Source organism: Vespa mandarinia, chromosome 3, assembly GCF_050613455.1.
Source record: "Vespa mandarinia isolate Hongniang chromosome 3, ASM5061345v1, whole genome shotgun sequence".
Taxonomy (NCBI): Eukaryota; Metazoa; Arthropoda; class Insecta; order Hymenoptera; family Vespidae; genus Vespa; species Vespa mandarinia.
Window position 1 is genome coordinate 1,050,001 of NC_140812.1, and position 17,529 is coordinate 1,067,529.

General features: G+C 35.6%; 1 protein-coding gene across 6 annotated transcripts in view; it reads right to left on the reverse strand.

The window, feature by feature from the left end:
* Nucleotides 1–17,529, reverse strand: part of Ten-m (teneurin transmembrane protein Ten-m) — a 433,320-nt gene that overhangs the window by 31,915 nt on the left and 383,876 nt on the right. Inside the window, exons 1-2 of one of the 6 annotated variants that reach the window (XM_085656134.1) lie at nt 15,787–16,749; nt 15,149–15,710 (exon numbers count right to left, since the gene is read on the reverse strand). The exons of 4 other annotated variants lie outside the window; for them this stretch is intronic. In XM_085656134.1, coding sequence (XP_085512260.1) covers nt 15,149–15,254 — 106 coding nt within the window. In that variant the 5' untranslated portion in view covers nt 15,255–15,710; nt 15,787–16,749. Of the gene's footprint in view, nt 1–5,023; nt 5,138–15,148; nt 15,711–15,786; nt 16,750–17,529 lie in introns of those variants that run through there. One more of the 6 variants, XM_085656135.1, reaches the window with a different exon arrangement.

The following is a 17,529-nucleotide window of genomic DNA, read 5'->3' on the forward strand; positions in this document are numbered from 1 at the left end:
ATCGTACCGATGAAATCTCGAACTTTGTTGAAAAAAAAAAAAAAAAAGAGAGAAAAAAAGGAAAGGACCAACCAACTCTACTCGGAAAAGAAGATCCAAGTGAATGAGGTCTAACCTCGACCTGATTGTTGTTGCACCGGGCCTAGTAATGGATGCTCATCCATTGAGAGTGAACGTCAAAACGCGTAACATAATATCGGGGCCCTTGCGAGTAAGAGCCCCATACCTAATGGAATTTATTAGAGAAGGGCCTCGTTCTTTTTCTTTTTTCTATTTTTTTTTTCCTCTTTTTTTTTTTTTTTTTTTTCCCCTTTTTACCATTCTCCTCTTTCGAACTTATATTCAGGTACGACGGCGGCCTCTCTGGGCATTTCTTTATTCACCACGTTCACCTCGGCTTTTTCTTTTTTTTATTCCGCGAATTTTTGAAAAATAAAATGGTAATTTGAAAATGTCAGGTAGATTCGAGATCGACTTACTCGTAACCATATATATGTATTTGTGTATGTACGTATGTGTGTGCGTGTTTTTTTTTTTTTATTCGTTTCAAAAGATTGCAATTAATCATTCAATAACGAAAATTTTATTCTCTATTTTTCCAATCATTGATCTCTGACCGAGTGAGAGAGGAGGGTGGGAGGGAGGGAGGGAGGGAGGGAGGGAGGGGGAAAGGAAAGGAAATTCATGGGGGGGGGGGAAGGGGAGAAAATTTCCGCTTCGATGGAAAAGTTATAGAAAAGCTTTATGGATATGTATATTTAGATTATATACAGATGTATATATATATACATATATGTATATATATATATATATATATATATATATATATATATATATATAATATACATTGAAAGAGGTATCGTATCAGCGTTAAAGGCACATATTTTTCATCGATTTCCATTTATATTCGGAGCAACCTTCGACGAGTAACGACGAGTTCTTAAAGTTTCCGCCACGAAGACGTTGAATTCCGTTAAACGGCTTTGAAACAGAATGCGAGGGGGAAGGAAAAAAAAAGGAAAAGAGTGAGAGAGAGAGAGAGAGAGAAGAAGAAGAAAAAGAAAAAGAAAAAGAGAAAAAAAAACAAGAAAAGTGGAACTGGCATAGGAAAGACGAGGGGAGTAGAAAATAGGAGAAGAAACACGTAGAGGGAACGATTTCGACTCCGGTCACGTATCGAAGGGAGCCAGAAGCGACGGATTTGAGGGTGGGAAACGAAGAAGATGGACAAGGGTTAGTCTCGTGTCTGGATTAGCTTCCGGAGCGGAACGAATTAATACTGGATCGAAACAGAACCCTCCCCGTTAAAACGTGTATCGCTATCGTCCTACGTACTCGTACGTGAGAACCTTCGAAAAGTCTCTCTTTCTCTTTCTCTCTCTCTTTCTCTTTCTCTCTCTCTCTCTCTTTCTCTTTCTCTCTCTCTTTCTCTTTTTTGTTCTATCTTTTCTCTGATGTTTCTTCCCTCTCTTTCATTAACCTCATCGCTTTCAAATTATTCCAATCGATCGTCGACAATATTCTAATTAAGATCATTTTATTTTCCTACAAAAAAAATGTCATACGTTTGTGTTACCGTGAAATATCATATGTTCCATCTGTATTTTAATCATTAGGACTTTATTTATAATCGTGATAAAGAAAGTTCTTTTTTTCTTCTTCTTCTTCTTTTTTCTTTTTTTCTTATTTTTTTTTTCTTTTTTTTTTTTTTTTTTCTTTTTAAGGAACTGTTAAAGGAATGTTTTTTTTTTTTTTATATAATACTTTGTCATCTTATTTATTGATAATTATTTAATTAATCTATTCTATATGTGTGATTTGTCTATAAATTGATTATCTTTAAATATGATTTTTTTTTCTTTTTTTCTTTTTTTCTTTTTTTTTTTTTTTTTAAGACGATATATCTACACTGCAACGATCTTTTATTTCTTTGCCCCTGTCATTGGATCAATAAATTCTTTAAAATATTGTTTAATAATATAAATTTAGATAACTTTTTGTTAATAATTTATCTACTGTAATCACGAATAATCATTAGTTTGAAATTATTTATACAATTTATTTCCAATAAGAAATATTTCGAAGTTTCTTAAATAATCCGTTCGGCCAAAAAAAAATGATTTTTCCCTTTTTTTTCCTTTTTTTCTTTTTTCTTTTTTCTTTAAATCCCTTAATGTACAAAACGTTCTGTCTATTTTTCATATGTTCGACGTTTAAATTATTATTAATTATAATTCACGAACAAATTTGTTAACGATATTCCACGTTCACAATTTTATCTCCCAATGTTAAAATCACTATATCCCTACTGTAAATATTTTTACTTTTCTCGTAATATTGTATTTTTGCCAATATCGAAAATATGAAAATTTTCATGAACGTTTTTTAACAAATTGATATAGTAATCGATTACCATCTTCTATAAATATATATATATATATAAAAAATCCAGGCGCGATTACCATTGATTATTATATACGATAACGAAGAAAATAAAATAAATATAAAAAAAAAAAAAAAAAGAATAATTATACGAACGTATTATGAATGAAATGTATTTTAGATAAGCCATTTTTTCGTTCATGATTTATATCGTTGTCGAATCGATGACAATTCAATAACATTTTAGAGTTAATTAATAAGAACAAAAAAATTTTAACAAAATCAATGCCACCCATTCAATAACTATTATTGTTATCATTATAGCCATGAAGTAAAGAGAAAGGGTTCCGTTTGTTATTCACACATTTAAAAAAAAATATATATATATATATTCGAGAGGTATTTCATGAGAAATTTTTTGTCTATAGAAAAGAGAAAACGACGCGATTCCGCAGATGCGAAAGAGCTACGATGAAATCGCTCGAGAGCAAAATCGCTTAACGTTTATTCGCCTTCGAAGCGGGGCTGTAAATAACCGATCGACGTTCGCGCCTTCGAAGGAAAAAGAGAGAGGGAGAGAGAGAGAGAGAGAGAGAAAGAAAAGGGGAAAAGAAGAGAGAGAAAGAAAGAAAGAGAAAGAGAGAGAGAGAGAGAGAGAGAGAGAGAAAGAGAAAGGGAGAGAGAGAAAGAGAGACGAACGCTTTCGGATTTCAAGGAACACGCGTTGGACGGCGTGAATTATGGCCGCTTCGAGGAGCCACGAACGTTGCTAGAGCCCTGTAAAAATATTATCGAAGATATACGCTATTTTCGTACATCCAATGAGACTGCTCGCGTAAGAGGCCGTTTCTAGAGAGAGAGAGAGAGAGAGAGAGAGAGAAAGAAAGAAGAGAGATGCGAGATATTCGAAAAGCGAACGTCCAGAGGGATATCCAGGCGCAACCTTCTTCTCGTTCCGTAATAAATGCTAAAACGGTCGAGTTATCTTAAGTTTATGTATATCCAACTTTTCCCCTCCTCTCCCCTTACCACTAACTTTCTCTTCTACGATCATCCAGTTCTAACGCCAACCCGGAACTCGTAGAAGCCATGCCAGAATTTGTGGAACAACCACCTACCTACCTACCTACCTACCTACCTACCTACCTACCTACCTACCTATCTACCTACTACTACTACTTCTGGAGAATCACGTAATAGAATATATCAGGTAGCGATGCGCGAGCGCAATTTACCGTGATATTTTAAGGTTCTCGTCGAAATATGTCGACGTGAACGTAATAGACTAGCCCGCTGCAATTTAGTGTAATTGAATCGGCCGTCGTTCTGAACTGAGTAGAGCTAAGGGGTCCTATCTACCTCTCGTAATAAAATGGGCGCACGGGTTTATGCGTTCTGGCCGATAAGCGAAATTATACCGAAGAAAGATAAATAGAGAGAGAGAGAGAGAGAGAGAGAGAGAGAGAGAGAGAGAGAGAATGTCTTTTAATTAATCCTGAAAATTCTACGTGAAAATTGTGAGGAAAAAAAAAATGGAAAAAAAAGAAGAAGAATAAAAGTAAAAGGATAAACTTCTTTTTCATTCTCGTGACTTTAAACGTCACGTTTAGTCAATTAGCAAGTATTTTGAAAATTCGTGAGATCTCAATCGTCATACCGTAGAATAATTTTCGGACTCTTTTCTTTCTTTTCTCATTTTCTTTGTATTTTCTTTTTTTTTTTTTCTTTCTTTTTTCTTCTTCCACGAGGAAGCAGAAGATAAAGAAGAAGAAATAGAAGAAGAAGAAGAAGAAGAAGAAGAAGAAGAAGAAGAAGAAGAAGAAGAAGAAGAAGAAGAAGAAGAAGAAGAAGAAGTAGAAGTAGAAAAAGAAGAAAACTAACGGGGAAAGAAGAAGAGGCTTACTTGTAGTCACTTAACTTACGGCCCTTGCTCGCTTATTTCGTTTCCAAGCGAATCACGCGACGTTACGTCTTGTTAGAAAATTTTCGTCGCCGAGATCTCCCGAGCTAGAATTCTTCCCCTTTCTTTCCTCCTCCTCCTCCTCCTCGCACCCCGCTCCACCTTCCCTTCCCTTCCCCCCCAAAGTACCACCTCCTCCTCGTCGCCATCATCCTCTTCTTCTCTCTATCTATTTCTTCCTTTTTCTTTTTTTTTTTCTCTCTTTCTCTTTACGTCGTGCTACTCGCAGGCATTCACGGGAAAATCTTGAAAAATGAACGAGAAGATAGTAGTGAGAGAAAGATAGGAGATGAAGGGAAGAAGAGTGTAGCTCGTGCAAGGGGTGAAACGGTTTTAATTGGAAGCCGGAGAAGAGAGAGAGAGAGAGAGAGAGAGAGTTGGTTAGATGGAAAGGGCCAAAGTAGAAGGGTGAAAGGGACGCGAGATCGTTGGTACTTTACCACTTCTTCCTCCTCCTCTTTCCCTCTTTGTCTGCCTTTCTCTCTCTCTCTCTCTCTCTCTCTCTCTCTCTCTCTCTCTCTCTCTCTAATTCCTCTATCTATCCATCTATATTTTTTTTCTTCTTTCTTTTTACAGTTACATTTTCGCATGTATACATACATATACACACGTATACATATATATATATATATATGCTCATAGTACAGAGTACTAAGAAAAAAATTGTGTGCGAGCGTATACCTTCTACTAAACGAAAGGTCGAGCACGTGTGGCTGCTTTCACGTGGCTTGTAGATATCCATACGAAGGATATTATCCCTTTCTTTATCCCAGTCCTCCTCCTCATGTCTAGAATCGCTGCGGAAACGCTTGGATACCTTAAACCGCGCGCGTTATGTACCATCACTACCACCACCACCACCACAACCACCACCACCACCATCACCACCACTGTTGCTTTCTCATTCTCGCTTCTGCTTCTCTTCCTCTTCCTCTTCGTCCTCCTTTTCCTCCTTTTCCTCGTCCTCCTCCTCTTTCTCTTTCTTTTACTCTTCCTCTCATTTCCACTTACCTCGTTTTTCCTCTACGGACAAAGTGGAAAGTGGAAATTTTCTCCGTCTCTTTATCCAACTATTTTCTTCTCTTTTTCTTTTTTTTTTCTCCCTCTTTTTAATACGGCGAAAGGACGACGTGGCAAAGGAGGAAAAAAAAGAAAAGGGAGAGAGAGAGAGAGAGAGAGAGAGAGAGAGAGAGAAAGGGCTTAATTCGTTTCACATTAAAATTTTTCGAGGTACTTCCTGGAAAAATAGAGACACCGGGAGAGAAAGAGAGAAAGAAAAAGAGAAAGATATATGTATATATATATATATATATATATATATATATATATATATATATATGTATATATATATATAGATAAATTAAAAATTTCTCATAGACTTGATTTCAATTTTTCTCTATTTCCAATTTAATAGAAACTTTAATAGGGTCAGTAAAAATTCTTCAAGTTACCTCTTATCTCCTGTTAAACAAATCTATGAAAAGTATCAAAAAAAAAAAAAAAAAGAAAAAAAGAAAAAAAAAAGAAAAAAAAAAGATTTCTGAAAAATCGAGACGCATACGTTTGAAAGAAAAAAAAAAAAAAAAAAAAAAAATAAATATTTTTGAAAAATCGAGCCGCATACGTTTGAAAAAAAAAAATATGAAGACATCTGAAAAATCGAGCCGTATACGTTTGAAAAAAAAAAAAAAAGAAAAAAATAAAGACTTCTCAAAAATTGAGACGCATACATTTGAAAAACAAAAAAAAGAAAAAAAGAAAGAAAGAAAGAAATGATTTACGCGAACGGTGCAAAAAGGAGATTTTAATACCAGTTTTGTCTTCTTCTTCTTCTTTTCTCTCTCTCTCTCTCTCTCTCTCTGTCTCTCTCTTTTCGTTTCTTTATCTTCAAATAATATGTCTACGTTATGTGCTTGGGGAAAGTCTCCCATGTGTATGACGTGAATCGAGGAACCACGTAAGGCGGCTATTACGAAAGTAGTATTAACAAAACGGAAAAGAAACATTCAGGGCGATCAACAAAAGGGACAACACGCATGGCGAGGTTGGAGAAAAAACAAAAACAAAAACAAAAAAAAAAAAAAAACGAAAAAAAAGAAAAAAAAAAAAGAAAAGAGAAAAGAAACAAAAAAGAAAAAGAGAGAGAGAAAAGAAAAGGAACAAATAAAGAAAGAAAGAAAGAAAGAAAGGAAATAAAAAGAAAAAGAAGAAAAGGAAAACAAACGAGGAAGAAAAAAGGTATAAATGAAAATAACAAAAGAGATCTTACATTACGAAAGGAAGGAAGAATTAAATATGACGAATAGTTGGTTGGTCGAATGGAATAAGTAAAGAGTGTAATATTACGATTCGTTCGTATGTAAACGTAACTTAAACTTATACGAACGAGTTATTTTTGATGAGCAAGTAATTTTTTTTTTCTTTTTTGTTTTTTTGTTTTTTTTTTTGTTTCCCCCCACCCCATTTGAAGGAGAAAGCAAGCCTCGTAAAATGTTACCTTAGCGTACCGCCAATATGGTCCTCCTCGTTTTGTAATCTCCTCCTTCCTTCGAAGAAGGTGGGAGAACAGATGGTCGGCAGAAGGAACGTAAGTACTTATATACACGAGAGAGGAGAAATGAAAGAAGAGAAAAAAAGAAAAAAAAAAAAAAAGAAAAAAAAAGAAAAAAAAAGAAAAAAAGAAAAAAAAAGAAAAAAAGAAAAAAAAAAGAAAAAAGGAAAAACAAAAAGGAAAAAAAGAAAAATGAAGAGGTAGTGGTGCCAATGAACGGGAGAGTAGGAAGGAGTAATAGGAGAACGATATGCGAGCGTGAAAGGTACCGCCGGATATATCGAGGCTGTGGTATAATAATCGATGCCCCGAGGTGTCCTGTTTTTGGCAAGGTGCAGGAACACGCCATGGGTTCGACGTGTGAAACGGGCAATCGAATGAGAGGGTGGTACGTGCGTGTTGCCCAATTCGAAAGAATTTTAATTCGTTGATATAAAGCTCTGTCACTCACTCTCTCACTCCTTTACTCTTTTTCTCTCTCTCTCTCTTTCTTTCTTTCTTTCTTTCTCTCTCTCTCTCTCTGTGAAATCATAAGTAGTACATATAATTGAGATATATGATCGAGAAAAGATCAATTTTATTCTTAAGTAACTTTAAGATCGTATTAAGTAATAAATTACTTGATTAAATAAATAATCAAGATGATTATAATTAACGTTAATAATTTAACGTTAATAATAATAAAGTTTAAATGTTAAAATTTGAAATTATAATAATCATCCTAATACAATATCATTATAATTTTATATTTTAAAAAGTAATATCTTGTATTTACAATTAATTATTCTAATAGTTAAGTATATAATATTTATCAATAATATGATTGGTGTGATTTTATATTTTTATATCATTTCTATGGTCTTTCGTGTTGATTTATTAACATGTCGTTAATCGATTATATCGCGTAATTTCATTTATAGATCTAAATATCGTTTTATATTTGACTTAATCATATTCTTTTTTTCTCCTTAGATATCATTACAATATTTTGCTTTGTCATTAAAAAATTGTTCATAATATTAATTAACTCGTCTTTCTTCTACCCACGTTAATTTCGATTGCAGCATCCGGTTTCTCGGAGAACGGCCGGAAATATCGATGATAAATATTTTCTAATTCATTAACCGAACCACTATAGAAATCTTTTCTCTCATCGTTTAATGTCAACGTCGACGTTGATCTAGAAATCTAATTACGCTATATATATATATATTTGATTTTAAATCGAGCAAAGTCTATGTATATGTATATATATATATATATATATATATATATATATATATATATACATAGATATACATAGATATACATAGATTACGTAGGTACCTGCTGGTGAATAAGAATCGTATAGAATTAATTAGTATCGACGGATTTAAGTACGTAGGCGTTAACTAGACGTCGCATGCGATCACGCTCGGTTTCCTTGACAGTTAACGTAATTAACGATCTTAGAAATCGCCTACGAGACACGTTAGTAAAAAGAAAGTAACAAAAGTGAGAACTCGATATGAAACAACGCAACACCTTCGTGTAAGATATTATGCAAGAATGAGACAAGAATTTTCTATTGTTCCTTATCCTCGATTAATAAAGGAATCGAATGTGAATAGTTTCGTAATTATTTTATTAAATAACTTCGAAGGATAATCATCGTCATCGTCGTCGTCGTCGTCATCGTCGTTTTCTTTCTATATCATGAATTTTCGTATCGATAAAGAATAGCAGTCACGTCGTGTAATTAATTCTCTTTACTGGTTGTCCTCTGTTTTCCTTTTCTTTCTTTTTCCTTTTTTTTCCTTGTTTTTCTTTCTTTTATTTTTTTTTTTTTTTTTTACGCCAACGACATAGCACTCGTCCTCCTTCTAACCGTCCCTCTCACCCCGACCTTTATCCTTTTCCTATTTCACTCCCACTTCTCTTTCCACTCCCATTCCCTCTACCTCCCCATACACTCCACCCCATTTACACGTCCCACCAACTAGCAAACGCGTTGGGACACCCGGGTACGATAATCACACGGCTCGACATTGGTAATTGGAAATCTACGATCGGAACATCGGTTAGCCGAGCTTATCGACGACAGAACAGAAACCTTCGCGTGGAATTAATTAGTTCAGAGTGCGTGAGATGGAGGAGAACGAAGCGAGAATGAAAAAGGAAAGAAGAATAGGGAGAGAGAGAGAGAGAGAGAGAGAGAGAAAACAAAACAAAAAAAGGATAGAAGGATAAAAAGAATAAGAAAGAAGAAAAAGAAAATGGAGAAAGAGTAGAAGAAGAAGAAGAGGCGTTAACGAGTCGTCGAACGATCCAAGCTTACGATTTTTTACTTCGACTAGGACGTTCGTTAATCGGTGCAATTAATGAACGATAGTGATCGTTCCTTCTCTTTTTTTTCCTTTTCTTTTCTATAGGACCACTTCCTCTTCTTCCAAGATCAACGTGGCAACCTATCTCCTTCCTTTACTCTTTCTTTTTTTCTTTCTTACTCTTACACACACATACATACACACACACACGCGCGCGCGCGCGCGCACGCACACACACTTACTGCTACGAATCCGGTGAAATAAGATCCAAGAGAAGCGAGTTCGAACTATTAATTAAAGACCCTCCGCGCGAGAAGGCGAAGTCGTTAGAGTTCACCTACGTAAAGAAAAGAGCCGAGTGATTTACAGAACGCAGAGGATCGAAAGAGAGAGAGAGAGAGAGAGAGAGGAAGGAAGAGATAGATAAAGAGAGAAAGGAAAAGATAGAGAGAGAGAGAGAGAGATCCGAACTTTCGAACCCGGATTTCTCGCGCTGCACGTTTCCATGGTGTTCCTCTTTCAATTCTCTTTCCTTCATCTCCTACCCGCTACCTTCTTCTTCTCCTTCTTCTTCTTCTTCTTCTTCTTCTTCTTCTTCTTCTTTCGTTAATGAAAAGGACGATTCGATAGTAACTATAGACACGATTGCAACGATCGGTCGATAACTTTTCAAGAATTAATGAGAACATGCCGTCGAAATTGATTAGGGATTATACTATATACATTTGTCTAATATATTTATAGATATATTGATAATATTGTGTTTTTGAATAATTCATTGTTAACTCTCTATGGGCCCATGTAATGTTCAGATTACATTTTAATTTATCGAGATTTTACCAAATTATTATAGCTTTTTTCATGAAATGGCGTATGAAGAAAAATTACGATTAATTTAAAACAAAAATTCGATCCATAGAGGATTAAGACGTTCCGTGCCAAGCCATTTTTGCCTGATTTGTCGTTCAGGCCATTTGATATTTTGTTTAAAGAAAAAAAATGACAGCGTGTACCACCGGTGGTACACGTGGCCTCGAAGATCAAGATATATTGATAATATTGTGTTGCTGAATAATTCGTTGTTAACTCTCTATAGGCCCATGTAACGTTCAGATTACATTTTAATTTATCGAGATTTTACCAAATTATTATAGCTTTTTTCATGAAATGGTATATGAAGAAAAATTACGATTAATTTAAAACAAAAATTCGATCCATAGAGGATTAAGACGTTCCGTGCCAAGCCATTTTTGCCTGATTTGTCGTTCAGGCCATTTGATATTTTGATTAAAGAAAAAAAAATGACAGCGTGTACCACCGGTGGTACACGTGGCCTCGAAGATCAAGTTTAACGTGTACCACTGGCGGTACACATGGCACGGAACGTGTTAACATTGAAATGAAAATTTGAGAGGAGAAACTTTTTGTTAAAAAGAAAAAAAGAAAGAAAAGAAAAATACGGTAAACAACCAACAACAACAACAATAAAATAAAAGGAAAAGAAAGATAAAAGTGTTCGACGATTTTTATATCTATCTACATTAATGAAAAGAAAATTTGTATATTTTTACCAATTCTATATATCGATCGCTTATTAATACAATTATAATCGATCAGTTTATTTTCATGTTTGAAAAAAAAAAAAAAAAAAGAAAAAAAAAAAATATATATATATATATATATTTACACTCGATTCATTGTCGATCGATCTGACAGTAATTACTTCGTCACAGTTTTCTTGTAAATGTTACGGTCCACTAAAAAGAAAGAAAGAAAGAAAGAAAGAAAGAAAGAAAGAAAGAAAGAGAAAGAGAAAGAGAAAAAGAGAAAGAAAGAGAGAAAGAGAGAAAGAGAGATATGTAAGAAGAAAGATAAGATAGGTTGGAGGAAGAAAGAGAGATGGGTTAGAGGGATGTTTGTGGGGAGGAGAGAGAGATAGAGAGAGAAGCCTTCGATCCTAAGCCAAGTTCGCCAGCAATTAGATTCCAGAGAGCTGGTCTATGGGTCGACGTAGACGAGCAACCGATAACCACGCACGTGCCTCTAATGAGAATCGAAGCTACGTTGTTCTCTCTCTCTCTTTCTCTGCCTGTCTGTCTCTGTCTCCTTCCTTCCTTCCTTCCTTCCCTCTCTCTCTCACTCTCTCTCTCTCTTTCTCTCTTGCTTTCTCTTTCTATCTATTTCTATCTTTCTCTTTCTCAAGCAACGGCCATAGCAGAAAGCGACTAGACGGTGGTCGCTCCGATCGTTTCTTCCCTCGAAGCGTTCCCTCGTACCTTATCCTTCGTCCGCTTGTTATTACGAGACGTTAATCTCGATAGAGCAGCCTGCCGCGTAATTCAAGAAGGCTGCCCTCGTTATATTGGTATTTTAGCTTCGGAGGCGGTAATAGGTACCGCTGTGGGGGGTTATTACGAGTAGCTCGAACGATGCCCGGTGTTACACCGTGTTCGACTCGAACCCAACACAGCATCTCACTTTTCCTTCCTTTCGATCCTTTAGATCTTCTTTAGATACTCTTCTCTCGTCGGTAGGATAGCAGTATCAAAGGATGTCTAGTAATTTCTTAATTAATCTTATCTTTCTATCTTCTTTTCCTCGTTTGCTTTTTATATTTTTCTTTCTTTTTTTTTTTTTTTTTTTTTTTTTTTTTTGTATTTTCCCTTTATTCCATCCTACGTCAATCCCAAATTATTCAGCATCGATATAGAATAATTTTATTATCGTCGATGTCGTTTCAAAGTTTGCGTTAATTTATCAGAAGCTTTTAATACAAAAAAAAAAAAAACAAAAGAAAGATCCACTTCGTTGTTAGAAATAACAAAAAAAGAAAAAAGTCAATACACGTAATATATTCAAAATTATGAAGTATTGGTGTGACTGTAAAAAAAAAAAAAAAAAAAAAAAAAGGAGAAGAACACGACAGTGTACTTGAAATTTAAAACTGACTAATAAGGTGCAGATAATTTAAATTACGATAGACTACGTAAAAGAGCTAAAGTTGATCTTCAGGATTAGGAACGATCGATCGGACGCCTATCCTATTTGCAATTCTCGCGGAAAAGATGGCGATGGAAGGAGTGCGAAAATTTGCGGCGCGCCGGAAACCGGAAGGGGTGTGCAAGAAGAGAGAGAGAGAGAGAGAGAGAGAGAGAGAGAGAGAGAGAGAGAGAGGGGGTGGTGGGGAGTTTGGTATCTCCCGGTCGTTTCGAAGGATCGTTACGATGCAATTCAGGCACGTAGGACTGACTGGTGCATCGAGGGGCACCTATCTCGAAACTTGAATGTAGTTAAAGTGAATAAGTTTAATGAGCTACGTTGCGAGAGAAGGGACGATAGTAGGAGAAGTTGAGACGAAAGGGGATGTACAGAAAGGAAACACTTCCTCGACTTCTGCTTTGATTCTGGATAGAAACTAAACCTGAACCACAGCAATTCCTTTTCAACGATCTTTACCTAAAGAAGGGAAGGAAATTCTAGAACGTTTAAGTTCCTATATAGACGAGTAACTTTGCAATTAAATTTAGATTTAAGACGTTAAAGATAATAAAAAATAATTCGATATTATAATATAAACTTTTTAAAAAAGAGATCATATATGATAATGAATTTTATCAATGAATATTATCAATTCTATATTTACTTATATATAAAAGATCAAGAATATGTGATATAACCATTCATGGCATTTCTATTATGCAAATTTAGAAACAACAAAAGAGAGGTAGAGAGACACAGAGAGGGAGGAAGAGTAGAGATATCAAATAAGAAAACATTGCCAGAGAGAAGTTTACGAAACGTAAAATCCGGCTCGATCGTTGCGGTCTCGCGTGTAAGTGCGTGCGAACGAGCCTTAAGGTTACCGCAGGGAGTTTACCTGATAAACCGCGCGACATTTGGAAATGTCAGAGTGATAAATACACGTACGACGTGGTAATGTAAGCGAGTGCCTCTTCACTTCTTCCTCTTTTCCCTTCTTTTCTCTTCGAACACGAGCACTCATCGTGGCACATGCTTCGTTCCTCCTCTTTTCTACTAGTATCAGTATTACTACTACTACCACTACTATTACTACTACTATTACTTCTATAGTATTACTATTGCTTCCTCTCGTCTTTCTCATCCTCCTTCTTAGAAGGAGGCGAAAGTGTTCCTTTCCGAACGATCGATTCCCTTCCCTAAAATAAATCCTTTATCGTGACGTAGAGATCGGGGAGAGACTGCTATCGCACTATCTCCTTTCTCTTTTTCTATCCTTTTTCTTTCTTCGTTCTTTCTATAGGAAGAACGTTAAATCTCGCCTCCCTCTCAACGTCGCTAGTATCCAATCTTCAACGCAGAAGAATTCTCTTCGATCGCGAACGGATACTCTCGACGAAGAAGAAGAAGAAGAAGAAGAAGAAGAAGAAGAAGAAGAAGAAGAAGAAGAAGATGAAGAAGAAGAAGATGAAAAAGAAGAATAAAGTAAACGCAAGATAACCGCATGGCCTTGTGTCTCTTTTCTCTTTCTTCTATTTCTCCACCTTTTTCTTCTTGTTCTTCCTTTAGGTTCGTTCAACGGTGAAAGTGTTTGCCATTCGCGATTGATTCGCGTTGAAAACGTGGCTTTTCTCTTGAGAAATTCTACTGACTAGTAATAGTCGTTAGATTCCGCGCAAGTTTGCCAATTTATAGCACTGGTCGATCTCGTTTGTTTATTTGTACGTGTAACTATGTAATAAGTATATATACGTATATACACGCTTGTCGAACTCGAACAAGCGCAAAATAAAAAAGAAAAACAAAAAAAAAATATATATATATATATGTATATATATCGAGAGTGGAAGAGCAAGATAGTTATCTTAATTCATATGCAATGTACGACAAATTTATGTTTATCGTTATATCCTTATTAGTGCTACTTTATGTTAGTGTTTTTAATCTCTAAACCTCTCTTATTCGTCATCGTTCTTCGCTACATTTATATTGTTTCTTTGTAGAGAATGAAAAATAAAACAATAACAGAAGAAGAAGAAAAAAGATATAAGAAATAGTAATAAAAATATTTAATAATAATACATAACCGTAGACCGTGAATACATGGTTAATGATACGAATATTTTTTTTTTTTTTTTTTTTTTTTTAGATATACGTCTCTCTATTTCGTTCGTAAAGTGAGAAAGATTTTTTTTCCCTCCCTTTCCTATCTCCCTATCCAACCCTATGAACCCTCCACCCACTCCCCACTCATCCCAACGTTACTCAACCCCCGAAAATCGTTCACCATTTCCATTTCACCGTGGCATCCCGACGAGACGCGCCCTTCCTGTGCGTAAAAAGTTTCACCCGGTGTGATTTCGAAATGTCATCCCTGACAAATACGCCTGGCGCGATAATGTACGCTTCTCGCGTGACATCGACCGAGAGGGATGTAATCCCCTTTTTCTTCTTCTTCTTCTTCTTCTACTTCTACTTCTACTTCTTTCTTCTTTCTTGTTACTTCTTATTTCTTTTCTTTTTTTTTTCCTCTCCTTTTCTTCTTTTCTTCTTTCCTATTTCGTTCACGTTGTTTCTCATTTTTAAAGGAAAACGAAAACAGTGAAGGTTCGAATCTTTAACGATTCTCTCGTGAAATTTTCTCTTCCATTTTCCACCCCTTCCCCACCTACCCACTCTTTCATTGTTTTATATAATAAAAATGAATTATAGATCGAAAAATATCGGGGATTGGATAAGCAGAAATGGGAGAGTTTTGTTGATGTTAGTTGATGCAAGAAAAAAAAAAAAAAGAAAGAAAGAAAAGAAAAAGATAAAAGAGAAAAAGAAGATGAAAGAAGAAAAAAAAAAGAAATGAAAAAAAAAAAGAAAAAGGAAAAGAACGCGAGTTGCCAAGGGAGAAATGGTAAAGTAGTATAGCGCGCTCGTATAAGTTGGTCAGAATGAGAGAGGAAGAGAAATACCACCCACCTCGACCACCACCATAGCAGTACGTATACTCGTTGTAATCCATGGAGGGCCTCTTGAGTAATCCTTCGCTCGGCACTAGATCCAATAAAGCCGTGGGATCGCACATCGAGCTGATCTTTCACCGTTCACTTTCATACGGGTGAAAAATGGGAAAGAAAATTACTATCGCGAAAGAGTTATCACCACTAACCGTAGACGAATTTATATTTTCTTTCTCTTTCCGTTTAAATTTATCCTCCTTCTTTTTTTCCCTTCCTTTCACCTTAATTTTTATATTTCCTTTTATTTATTTATTCGTTTATATTTCTTCTTCTTCTTCTTTATTTCTTTTCTTTTTTTCTTCCCAATAAAGACGATTCGACCGAAGGGAAGAGAGACAAAGTCGATCCTTCCGGTTTGGAAACTACTTCAAAGGGAAGGCCACGCGACGTCGATGGATGGTACAACGCGAGTTACAAAGGTGCTACTTTCAGCGACCATCACCACCACCATCACTATCACCATCACCACCATCACCACAACATCGTCGTATCATGTAAAGAAGAAGGACGACGCGCACGTACTAAAATTAAACCATAATTTTGTCAATGATACGATGAAATATTTTCTTTCTTTTTTGGAATGACATATATACATACGTATGTGCATATATGCGCGTGAGAAAAATAAGAAATAAATCGAGAAGATAGAAAATAGGAAAACATCGAGCGTCTTCGCGTTGTTTCGCAGATTGTTTTTCTCGATCTTTAAAGACGATCGACGTTGTTGAATGAAAGAGAGAGAGAGAAAAAAAAAAGAAATATAACACTTCTCCCGTCGAACTTGTCCTTCTCCTCGTCGTCGTCGTCGTTGTTGTCGTCGTCTCTTGCGCTCTCTCTCTCTCTCTCTCTCTCTCTCTCTCTCTCTTCTGGAGCGTAGAATCGATAAACGATTACACCACCCTCGACGGCTGTGATTTCCGCACGATGGCCCGTGACTAAACGAAAGCGGAGCGGACGGCGTGGGACATTTCTCGTGTGCTCGTTGCCGGAGAAAGGGGAAAGAGTGAAAGAGAGAGAGAGAGAAAAAAAAAATAACAACGAAATTGCGATCAACGAAGGGACGTCGGATTCGTTCCAACGATATGGCCCGTTTCTTTTCGATCAATGATTCTTTCACGATTTATAAATCACAGATAATCCACGAGATAAACACGTTTCCCTTTCTTTTCTTCCTTTTTGTCTTTTATCCTTTCTCGTTTTAACTTTCGTCACATATAATTGTTAAAACAATCCATTGACTTTTTTTTTTTTATTAATCTCAACAAAAAAGATATATTATATATATATATATATATACACATACACACACACATACACAGGAACTTTTGAATCGACAATAATTAGGCACGTGTTTCTTAAACGTCACACCATTGAATCACTATGTAAAATTTTCTTTCACTAATTACTATATCCCCATTTTTTTTTTCTACCCTCATTCGATATATCATAGAATTGAAGGAGTCGTTGTGCGAATGTCGATGATTAATTTTAAAAATAAACTTTTTTTTAGGTTGACATACGACACCAACGAGCGAGACAAAATTTACGAACCGAACGCTTACGCGGTCGGTGACAGACTGAGAATACAACGACGAACGACGACTCCCGCCACTGAACGGGAAGTAGAAGTGACGGTGTGGCGGTAGTGGGGGGGAGAGGGGATTGGGAAGGATAGCTCGGTGGTGGGGATAAAGGAAGAACGATATCGCAAAGTGGGGGATACCTACGACGAGTAACTTCGTGTAAGATGATGGCGATGGTGGGGGCCAAGGGGGAAGGGGACATAATTCTGAGATTCGAGAGTGGGGGGGGAAACAACAGCCGGTCCATGGTTCGATCACACAACATCCATTTACTTTGTGGATGCTGCAGCAGATTCCATCCCGAGAAACATTATCTTCGTCTCTCTCGTATACTATTTTATAAATACATTTCTATATATCTCGTATTATCTTTAACTCGAATAATCTTAAACTCGTGACAAATTTTATCAACAAAATTTATTCAGGATTTATGATATTTTGTTTTTTAATCGTTCAAAATTGCGATAGTCTCTTTGAAAAATTTATTTTCTCTTTTCTTTTTCATTTCTTTTTTTATAGAAAATATGTTTAAATGCCTTGTCTTAATTTCAAAAAAAAAAAAAAAAAAGAAAAAAAAGAGCCTGCGCGTAGAAACAATTTAATTTATTTTAATTTATTATTATTAAAATTAAAATATAATAATTTAATAATAAATAAATGAAATATAATAATTTTCATTTAAAATATATTAATTTAAAATAAAATAGTTTTCTTTTCATCGAATATATTTATATAAATGTCGGCACTATTTTTCATT